The sequence below is a fragment of the Bubalus kerabau genome, chromosome 1, assembly GCF_029407905.1.
Source record: "Bubalus kerabau isolate K-KA32 ecotype Philippines breed swamp buffalo chromosome 1, PCC_UOA_SB_1v2, whole genome shotgun sequence".
Classification (NCBI taxonomy): Eukaryota; Metazoa; Chordata; class Mammalia; order Artiodactyla; family Bovidae; genus Bubalus; species Bubalus kerabau.
The window spans coordinates 162,578,554-162,589,878 of NC_073624.1; the positions used below are offsets into that span (position 1 = coordinate 162,578,554).

The 11,325-nt window shown below is 36.6% G+C and overlaps 1 protein-coding gene across 5 annotated transcripts in view; it reads left to right on the forward strand.

The window, feature by feature from the left end:
* Window positions 1-10,180, forward strand: part of CCSER2 (coiled-coil serine rich protein 2) — a 166,580-nt gene extending 156,400 nt beyond the window's left edge. For 4 of the 5 annotated variants that reach the window (XM_055537937.1, XM_055537927.1, XM_055537947.1 and 1 more), the window contains one exon: window positions 8,109-10,180. In XM_055537937.1, the coding sequence (XP_055393912.1) occupies window positions 8,109-8,927 (819 nt within the window). In that variant the 3' untranslated portion in view covers window positions 8,928-10,180. The remainder of the gene's footprint in view (window positions 1-8,108) is intronic. The other variant, XM_055537951.1, reaches the window with a different exon arrangement.
* The last annotated feature ends 1,145 nt before the right edge of the window (window positions 10,181-11,325 follow it).

Consider the following 11,325-nt stretch of genomic DNA (forward strand, 5'->3'; position numbering starts at 1 on the left):
GGACCTAACACAGGCATAAAGAGATAGCTTGTAGATATTGCAGAGCGTGAAATAACTGATGTTTATGGGACTGTTTAGCTCTGATAACTCTAGAAAGCTGCAGTGGCTAAGGATGTTCTTGGTTAATTTAAGAATATCTCTAAAAAAGATAAAGGAGATAAATGGAAGATAAAGGAGATAAAAGGAAAATCCTGCTCTTTTGTTTAAGTGTCTTTCCCCACCCCTCCCCCCCAGGACATTTTGACCTATCTTTCTTTTCTCAGGTATATTACTAATCTTAACTTGATGATGCTTGTCTTCCAGTTTCAAATTAACTTTTCCCTAGGTTAGAAAATATCTACATTTAGACATTCGAAAGATCTTCCTGTTGTTAGTAGGCACTTCAGCTTTTATCCAAATTGACTTACCAGCTGGCATTAGTTTAGTATTTCTAATTTCCACCTGTGTAAAAGTAGGAATGATAGTTTTATGTGTATATATATAAAAGTTTATATATATATGTAAAACCTACTTCACAGTATGAAAATTTAATAAAAATAATAACTTTTGGCAAGTAAAAGTCTTAATGGTAATCTTAAGTAACAGTTCTTGCCAGAGCATACTGTTTCTAGAAATACTTGACTTTAAAAAGTGTATTGAATACTGCCTATTTCTTACCATGCCTAAAGAGACTTTTAAAATTTGCTCTTTAACACCTTCCTCGAAAGAATTTAGAAATCTTGCTACCTTAGCTTCCATGTGCAGTAACTTAAATTGGAAGAAAAAAGATACTTTTAAGCAAAAGAAGTCCTTAATAATGTTTACATATTAAAAGCCCTGTTAAGCCCAAAGTCTATTTTTAAAAAAATTTTATTGAAGTACAGTTGGTTTAGTGTGTGTTTAGTTTCTGCTGTACAACAGAGTGACTCAGTTATACATATATATTTTTTCATATTTTCTTTGAGTATGACTTATCACAGGATATTAAATATAACTCCCTGAGCTATACAGTGGGACCTTGTTGTTTATCCATTTTATATATAATAGTCTGCATCTGCTAATTCCAAATTCCCAGTCCAGACCAGTAGTTTCTTGATATGGTGTTACCTGGCTTGTAAATTTATATAATAATTATAATTAATTATACTCACCAGAGTTATGTTAAGGATAACAATTATATTGTCTTATATTTTCCTCCTCCTCTTATAACCTTCAGTGGTTGTTTTACAAACCTTTTTTGACAACTGACACAAATTCATTTTACATCATAACCTGCTATGTATTTATTGAATGAAACTATACAGCCCAATATATGCATCTGTGTATATTTAAAATTCAGACAAAAGATTCATGAAATATTACTTTCTCTTAGGACATTTGATACGCTCATATTTTCAGTTTTTGTTTTGCTTTTTTCCATATAGTATTATCTGAGCATTTTTCATACAGTAAATATTTCTTAAAAACATCATTTTAATGACTACATGGTAATATGTTATCATGTGACTATGATATGCTTTATTGTTTTCCTGTTGTTTCTGTTTCCCCCTATTAAATAGAGATACTAGAGATATTATTGTAGTGCAGTTTATTCTTGTGTATAGATCAGTGTTCGCACTAGAAGGATGGTTGTTAAAGGGCATGTGCTTTTTAGAATGCTTGATGTGTGTTGCTGAACTGACAAACATGTTCATAAGGTATACCTTAACGCAGCTCAATCTGATTGGCTTCACCATGTGACTGTAATCAATTTTATATGTAAAGATAGCATGTCAGTGTTTTAATGAGAAATTAGCTCGGAGAGTGACTTTTCATGAAAATAAAATATTTTTCAGTGAAGTAGAAAAGTAGTAAGTCAGTAAAAACAGAACAATTTGATTTTACAGTAGGCTATTTTTTTAAATGTAGTTAAGATAGAATATGTGTCCACTGTGTCCATTTTGCAGCTAGTTCAAGTGCATATTAGTCATTGGTTAATTGACTAGAAATGTGCATCAAACATGGTCCTGGAAGCTGCCCTGTAAACGTCAGCATGGGTTAGTTTCTTTCTCAAAAGCTTGCAATTATGAGAAACAAAGCAGTTGCCGTTGTCTGCATAAGCCATTTATAATGCTCCGCAGACTCTGCGGTTGTTTTATTAGCTGTGTTTGTTGCCCTGTCATAGTGCCTGCAGCCCCCTACTCTGGATAAGTATACCATGCATATTGGTCACCAGTGGCATTGTTCTATTATGATGTTTAGTTTTCTCTTTTTTTCTGAAGTATTCTGCATCCCAGAAGTAGATTCTGATGGGTTTTACATCTCAGAGATGTAAACTCATGAAATTTAGGCATCTCATACTGATTATGCCTGTGTGGTAAATTGCTTAAGTCACTATTATTCATGTTTATTCATTATTAATTTTTAAAAGCTGTTAACTGATTAACTTAGAAAAGCCATTGAACTCCTTATTTCAGAAATTGCTTATTTTTAATTTGTATTTATCAGTCAGGTATCTTCCTTAAGTTCTCTTGAGATTTGGGGACATTACTCTAACATCTAGGGAATAAGACATTCTTGGTCTCCCCAAATCCCTGAAAACTTTGATTGGGTTCATGTGAATTATAGAGCAGAATTCATTGGACCCAGTTATGCTAGGGATCCAGTCCTGTCTTCCATCTCTCTAGTGATGTATGGAGCCTTGCTTATAATGTGGAACATCATATTTAAGACATACATGAAGATCAGATTAGTCTTTTATTGCCCTTTAATGCAGCAGTAGTAAACTGAGTTGTGTTTGCAATATGCAAGACTCTGAAGTTATTAAAAATAATTTCTACTTCCTTTATAAGGGATTGCATGCAGTTAAACCATTTTAGGTCTTTGGAGTATGAATATTAATTGTGTCAAAATTCTTTTCAGTATTTTATTTGTGTAAGATTCTTTACGTGATTCCTTTTAAGGGTAAGAAGTTTATATACACTGTGCTGTGGATAGGAATATTTGTATTAACTTATAAACCACTTCAGCAAGTATCAATCTATTGAGATATGTTTTCATTTTATAGAAATCTATTAAAGTAGTGCCTGAAAAAATGCAACAAAAGCAAATACTGTTGGCTGCTACCCAGTCACGGCAGTTCCTTGGTGTTGTATGTGGTCTCTGACACCATTGTCCTGTCTTTTTCTTGTCTCTGCTCTCCCATTATGCTATTGGCAAGGAGTTGAGAAGTTAGTCCATTACTTCTCTGACAAAGCGTGGTACAGTACAATTTCAGATTTTTTCCTACCACCTTCCTCATTGTCACTTTTTTCTCCCCCAGTTTGCATGATGCATGTCAGAGCCTGCATGAAATTACAGGCATGTTACAAGTGGCTCCATTACCATCTTCCTTTTATTCTTTAAAATGTATTAAATATTGATAATAAAGTTATATGTACCAAGGAAAAATAATATTAGGTAATTCCTGTGTCTGTTACGCAGTAGCATTATTATGCTTCAGGACATTTTCTTCTTTCTACCTTACCTAGATTGACATACTTTTTTTTCCATCAGGACTTGATATTTCTAGCTGCCCTCTTACTATTGGTGACTTCAGAACATGAATGTTTACAGAAACTGATACAACTTTTTCCTTATGTTAAAATGCTTGATATCTTTGAAGTGATATGAAACAGAGGTGAAAAGTTTTTCTTAGTGATGTGTGCTGATTTGCATTTCCTTGTGTTCAGTGTATTTCCTCCAGTGGATCACTTGGAACCACCTTTTCCTGGAAATACTGCTTCACAATGTGGCCTGAGTTTGGTATCTGAGCATTTTCCTGTGTAGGACAGATCAGCTAAGAAGGCAATAGGGCATCATCTAAAAGAGTTAATACGTGAATGTTGGTATTGAATCTGCCTTTTGAGTTTTTAAAATAGTCAGCTGGCTATATTGCATATTCTGAGAATCTGTGAGCTCGTTGGACTTAGTATACATAGAACAGTGGAGCTTCCCAGGTGGCTCACTGGTACAGAGTCCGCCTGTCAAGCAGGAGAGGTGGGCTCAGTCTCTGGGTTGGGAAGATCCCCTGGAGGAGGAAATGGCAACCATTCCAGTATTCTTGCTTAGAAAATCCCATGGACAGAGGAGCCTGGCGGGCTACAGTCCAGGGGGTTGCAAAGAGTCTGACATGACTGAGTGACTGAGCATGCGCTCGCACAGAAGAGTCAAGTTTTAGTGCTGCATTTTAAATTCTCTGTCAGTTCAAATTCTGACTTTGCTGTTTGCTAAAGTGTGTGAATTTGAATAACTACTTAATTTCATTTAACCTCAGTTTACTCATTTACAAAAAGATTATACCTTCCACCTGGGGTCTTATGATAATCAGAGATTATGCATGCTATGTAGAGTTTAGCTGTCTACCACTGGGAAGAAGGGAAACCCTTCTTTTACAGTCTGAAGTATATTTCTCAAGTATTTGGAATGTGTCAGGTGTTACGTTGATACTGAGTAGGTTGTATGCATGTTACCATTTCATAGTGATTAACAGCAATTCACTGAGGTGTAGGTGCTGATATTATCCTCATTGTACAAGTCATGAAATTCCATCTCAGAGGAGTAAGATAATTTACCCGGTATCTCATTGATAGATTGAGAAGCCAGAATTTAAACCCAGATCAGTCTGTCTTCAAAAACTAAGTGGTTCAGTACTGTGTTGTACTGGCTCCTTCATATAACCACATGTAAATTCTCTCTAAATGTTAAATTGCCTTGCATTTCCTAGCTTTGGTTTATCTCCAGGAGGGCACTTGAGGATATGTGTCGTATCAGATATGCCTCCTGTGAATTGAAAATATTTAAATATGACCAACATTATTGAAATATGTATTTGGATTCTAGAAACCTTGTAATCTGTAACAACTAGTTTATTATAATACTATTACAGAATTTGCTTTTCCCCCCTCCAGACCTAGCTACTAAAGGGCCATAGCTTGAATTAATCATTTTCACACCTTTTAACAATCATAAGTGACATTTATTGAGCAATTTTAATGTGCTCTGGGAGGTTCTATCCTAAGTGTTTTACATGTTATAGTCATTTTTAATTATTAGAAATGGAAAATAGTTGAATGCTTGTTAAGACAGTTTCCCTAACACATTTCATTGAGAAATGTCTAGTCTCCAACTAAAAAGCACCTCTGGCATAGCTGGTAAGTCACTATGGGGGGTGCAGGTCATATGGGAGGTGCTGTGTTCAAGTTAACATGTAATGAATCCTTCAGGCTGTGCTTCTAAACTTGAATCATTAAGCTGACCCCAAACTTAGAGAACACATTTTTTAAATTATAAAATTTCTTGTCCATCAGTGTTTTTTAAAAAATTTGTTTAAATTAGTGCTGTATCATTGACCTATGGTAATTTATTACCAAAGAGGCAATTTTGGAATGTACTATTTATCAATAGTTATTCATTTATCCTATAAATATGTATTTAATCCCCATTATGTGGCCTTCCCAGGTGGCACTTGTAAAGAACTGCCTGCCAGTGCAGGAGACACAATAGACATGGGTTCGATCCCTGGGTCAGGTAGATCCCCTGGAGGAGGAAATGGCAACCCACCCCAGTACTCTGGCCTGGAGAATCCCATGGACAGAGGAGCCTGGCCGGCTGTAGTCCATAGAGTCGCAACAAGTTGGATGTGACTGAAGCGACTTGCACACATGCATGCACACACATACATGTGTGAAATACTGAGGATACAAACTACAGCAACAAAAAAAATATGAATAAAGAAAGCATGGTGCATGCCTTAAGGAGCTCGTAGTCTTTGGTTATCTTTGTAAGCAGCACAGAACAGACTTTTAAGATTATCATTGAAGATGCCTGTCAGCCCCTTACATAATTACTTGGTAGTGCGTGTTGCTGGCACTTTTGACCTTAACCTCTGTAGCCGTTGCATTTGAGAATTCTCAGAATAGTGCGTTGAAGTGTATGTATTCAACTACTGAAGTAAGACTTGAAGTAGCTGAGTCCAGTTAGAAGCACTGAGCTCTTTCAGTCTAGGAATGGGTCTCCATTTTTAAACTTTAGTAACCAACTTTTCTATAAATTATAAGGAGTACTAAAGCTCTACTTATTTGTGACTACAGGGAGTTTCCTGAGATCCCCTAGGCATAGGGGGAATTCGTCCTGCCCTCTGAGTCTTGTGGGCTGCTGAGGTTGTGCAAAGAAAGGACTGGTGGGCAGCTTACCCAGAGGTCTTTTGTTTCTGGATACAGGGCAGTTATCCCATCTTTCATCTTCAAAGCCAGAAACCTAGAACTCACCTTAAACTTCTCTGTTTCACCTTCAAAATCTTTTTCAATCCTTTTCTTTTTTTTTTAACTAATATCCTAATTTAAAACCCATATATTAATAATTCACCTGCGTGTTGGCAGTGGCATACTGTCTGGGTGTTCTGCTTGACAGTCTCATCCCCTTCTGTTACCTTCCTCACTGATTCCACCAGAATGACATTGTAATGACATTGGGTCTTAGGATTCCTCTGCTTAAAATTCCTCAATGTCTCCCATCACCTACTGTACAGAGTCAAGACTACTCAGCCTGATGTGAGTTCCTTTATGAGCTGGCCCTTGCCCACACCTTCTCACCAGCACTGTGCTTGCCAATCAGTCTAACAATTTAAAGTTGCTGGAACATATCATGTTCTTTTTTTGCCTTTGTATTTCGCATCTTGTGGCCTCTACCCTGACTGTTTTTCCCTTCCTGTCTTCTTGGCAAACTCCTGCTCTTCTTAAAACTCAGTTCCGATGTTGGTATTTCTTGGATGCCTTCTGTGACCTCTCTAATGAGGCGTATGTTTTGCTTCTACCTGTTGTTATGCTTGAGACACGGTCTCATCTTTTGTTTATCTGACTCTCTCTCGTCAGGCCTCTCAACCACAGGAATAGCATTGTGTTCAGGTTCATATTTTCCTGTACCTACTACAGTGTGTGACATGCCAGACATTTTAAAAAAAGAATGTGTGGGAGTGTGTATGTATGTGTGTGCATTTAAAACATCTATAGCAACCATCTGCGTATCATGAAAGGACCAATAGGCTTTGTCCCATATACTGTAACTATTTGGGCCATACAAAGATAACTTTAAAAGTCATATTTTCTTTACCGACTGCCCAAAAGTAATAGAAATCGTATATTTCCCTTGATTTGTATAGAATATAATCACACAGTGGGCTCCAGAGACGTGTGTGCAAGGCATGTCAGCCTTAAGAACTTTTCTATTGTAGGCTTCTGAGCTTTAGTTCAGGTTACAGGCAACTTGAAATCTGTTTTACTCTCAGACATCATTCAAAAAAGCTGACTATTTTTAATTTTATTAACAGACATTTATTCCTGGGGAGGGTAAATCCATTTTTCACTTATCGGCCATAACAGAGCCTTAGTTGATCCCTCAAATGGCAGTGAGACAGAACAAATAAACCGTGAAAGCCTTTCATTCCGAAACTTTTCAGTAAGAATGTTAAAAGAAACTTAACATTAGCTTAAGACGTTGACCTATTTTTGTGTAAGTGATTAGAATTTCACATCAACTTAGAATATAATCTTCATTCTAAATTGTGTTTATCTGCTGGTAATTTTGATTCTCAATTAAAATTTAGAGGTACAGCACCTGACACTTTTAAATTAATACTTCCTCTAATAAAGTGTTTTGAAGTGGAATACAGCTTTTCTTTAAAAAAAACTTTAAAATGGGTAATATTCTGAAATTCTTAGTGACTGTCTGAATGTTTTATGGAGATTAAACCAAATGACTATATAGAAATCATTCTGTCAAGCTCTCTTTATATAAAGTTTTAAATAATTAGTGAATCAAGATAGGAATCTTTTTTCTTCAATAAACCAGTGCTTTAATATTTTTCTTTTATCCTGTTTGATTTTGGATCTTGTTTAGTGTTTACTGCTTGTACCATTTTTTGTTTGCATCATCACTCATATGTGTCTCATAAATTACTTGAATATTGCAGCTTATTTTTTAATTAAAAAAAAAACCCACATGCTTCTCATATTAAAACATAATAAGTGCCAGCACAGCCTAATTGGAACATATTAATTCTGGGTGGTGTTTCTAAAATGAATTGTTGCTAATGTTGTTTTTAATTTTAATAGCCTCAAGTACTACAGCCTTCCAGCAGCCTTCCCAGACCCACAGACCACACCCAGGGAAAACTAGTAAAGCCACAACGTACCGAGGCCCACAGTGAGTGCACAGGCCAGGGCACACATCAGGTTGTTGTACCTCCAGGTGAAAGCTTTACACACGGCTCGCAACAAGAAAGCAGCAATGGTCTGGAAGACCAGCCTTTTTCTTCAAGCCCGGAATTCACTAAGGATGTGGTGAAGAGTATGCCTTCTGAAGCAAACTTGAACACGACCTTGAATGCTCAAGAGCCTTATCATCTGGCAAATAATCAAATCAGTGACATGCAGTTTGTGCCCACTTCTCTTCAGACACTTCCCCAGTCAAGTACAGATGACCAGGCTAAGAGAGTTGGAAGAAATCAGTCTTCTCCAGAGGGCTACACATCTCAGCCCAAGTCCTCGCAGCTTTTTAAGCCACCCATCTTGAATTCTTTGGTATCTCCTCCAGTTCCTGAAACATCTCCAAATAGGACTCCCACTTATAAGAAGTCACCAATAATCACACAATGTAATTCCGCAAAACTCCAGCCAACATCTTGTCAAACAAATCTTGCAAGTAATCCAAATCCAAAAGCGTCTAAGCTCCGCCCCCCTTCTGGCTCTTTCAAACAAAAACACATAAGCAGCCCCCGACTAGAGCCTCAAAACTTCCAGGCCAAGACAAGCATCCCAAGGCCACTAATAAGAAGAAAAGAAATCATGCAGACTCCTAATGACAATTTGAATTCTGGGGATTGTTTGGCCTCTAATCAATACTCTCGTCTTCCTAAACCAAAGATACATTAAGTGCATAGCCATCACCTGCCAATTTGTTTTTTTTAAAAAACAATTTGTTCCGTAATAGCTTTATGTGTGCAGTTTGCTACCACGATGGAAGTTCCATTGAAAGCTTGCAAATCCTAAAATTAAAACATGGAAGCTTCTACTGGTTTGGCTCTTCTGTTTTATATCCTGGTTGAAGTATATACCATTTGAGCATATTTGTCTCAGGTAAACACGAAAGTTTGCTTACTCATTCAGAGGTCTACAGAAGGCTCTGATCATGTCATCCATTCCTCTGCACATCAGAAACTTCATAACATTCTGCTTAGCAGGCAGCAAATGTGCTTGCTGACGGGTCCCTTTAAGATCTGTATTAATTGTGGTTCTCAGAGCCTCACCCTTTTCTATTTGTCCCTCTGTGAATATGGCTATTATTTTAACTGAAGATTTGGTGATAATGAAAGATAATAGTCTGTAAGCAGAGTTCTGGCCAGTGATTTGTATATTTTAAAGGTCTATGCAAAAGCTCTGTGATGAATAAAGGAGAATGAATTCAGGCTTTTAATGGGAAGTTAATATAAGTTTTATTTTTCCTTGTTATAGTCTCAGTATTTATTTATTTACCAGACAAATTACCCTGGATAAAGTTCTTCATATTATATATATATATATAAACCAATTATATGTTGCTTTAACATCTTGTTAAACACACACACACACAGATTCACACATAATTTGTATTTGTTTTTGTTACCGGTTGAATTTTGGAAGGCTTGAGTGAAGATACACCTGAAACCTGACCTAAAGATATATTCATTTGTAACATATGTTGGTGCTAGAGTTTTGCTGGTAATTCCGTTTTAAATCCTATAGGCTTATGGATCCATGCTAGCTGTTTTGAGGTTCCACAGTATATATTTTAAATTAAGTCTTTATTGTAATATTTATATTTATTGACTTTCTGCTAATATCCGAGGACTGGAATAATGGACTTGAAATGTTTGCACAGAACTTTGATGGGATATAAATGTCTCATACGTGGGGATTTAAAACTATTTTCTATAGCAAAATGAGTTAAAATATTTTGAGTATAATTATAAATTTAAGTAAGACTATCTTGAGAAAATCAGAATTCATAATAGTTGTGTTCTTCTGGGTTTTCCAGGTTTTCCTTTTATGTTGGTGTGTATTTGAAAAGTAGATTTGGGAAGAAAAATAAAATTGGAAAGGGGAAATTGTGTTTTATTAAAACGTATTAAAAGATATTTCAATGGCAATGTGCTTTTTTATTTTAATGTGCTAGGAAGGCAGCTGTGGAACTGCCAAGGGACCATACGTGTTAACCTAATCATGCTGCTGACCGCTTGTCAGGTGGTTCAATGTGCCCTCCTGTTCTCCCAAATCATGGTGTCTCTAGGCTGTTCATCTGCTGCTGCTTTCGTTAGGATTAATGTCTTTCAGACAGACAGTATTTACAAAGTCAATTTTTGTTGTGATCAGTTGACCAAAAATTTATCAAAAGGGATCATGGCCAAAAACTCAGTCACTCAAATTTCTAGTGGTCCCTTTACGAAATGTACATTGCCCCATTTTAGAGAAACAGCACAGCAAGGGCTCTAGTGGAAATCTGAAAAGAGGTGTTTCCTGCCATGTGACGCAGTCACCCCTTCCTGCCAGGGGACCATTCTAGTGGGTCTGCCACTTCACCAGATAGTGGCCCTTCTTGGACTTGGTGATAGGTGAGCAACCCAAGTCTCGGATCAGGCTCTCATCCAACAGCACTCTGCCAGAGAAGCACTAGAGTTTAGAAAGTGTTCACATAATGCAGGTATTGTTACTATGCTAAGTGATGAGGTATATCAGGAATGCTCTTTTTTTTACTTCATAGAGCAAGCAGTCATAGCTGAAGCTGTAAGTGGGTACATGTGGTCTTTTATTTTGAGGAGGAAAGAATACTGTTCTCAGATAGTGCAAATGAGGTGTTTCCCTAAAGTAGAACATACTGATTAGAAGGTTTTGGTTTATTTGGACATTGAACCAAACTCTCAAGAAATGTTACCTTTATCTTTAGGGAAAAAATTTTTAGATATTTACTTTAACCCCTTCGTCTGAGGGCAATGTCTGTGTATGAAAATGTTGACTCCTGCAGTATGTTTATTCGAATCCTTTTCCTGGTCTGTTTTTTATTCCTGATGAAATTGCAGAAATATTAATCCATCAGTTCAATTTCTGTGTACCTTTGTTGAGCCTTAATCTTGGCAAAAGGCTCATCAATATAATTATGAAGCATACTATTATATATAAGAGAAAAAAATCTAGGATGCTTGCACGAAACAACAGAGTATTTGCCTGCAGTTTTCTTTAAAAACTGCAAGAATATTATGCTAGTCTGTCTGCTCCTTAGTAAATGTTAAGTCAGAAA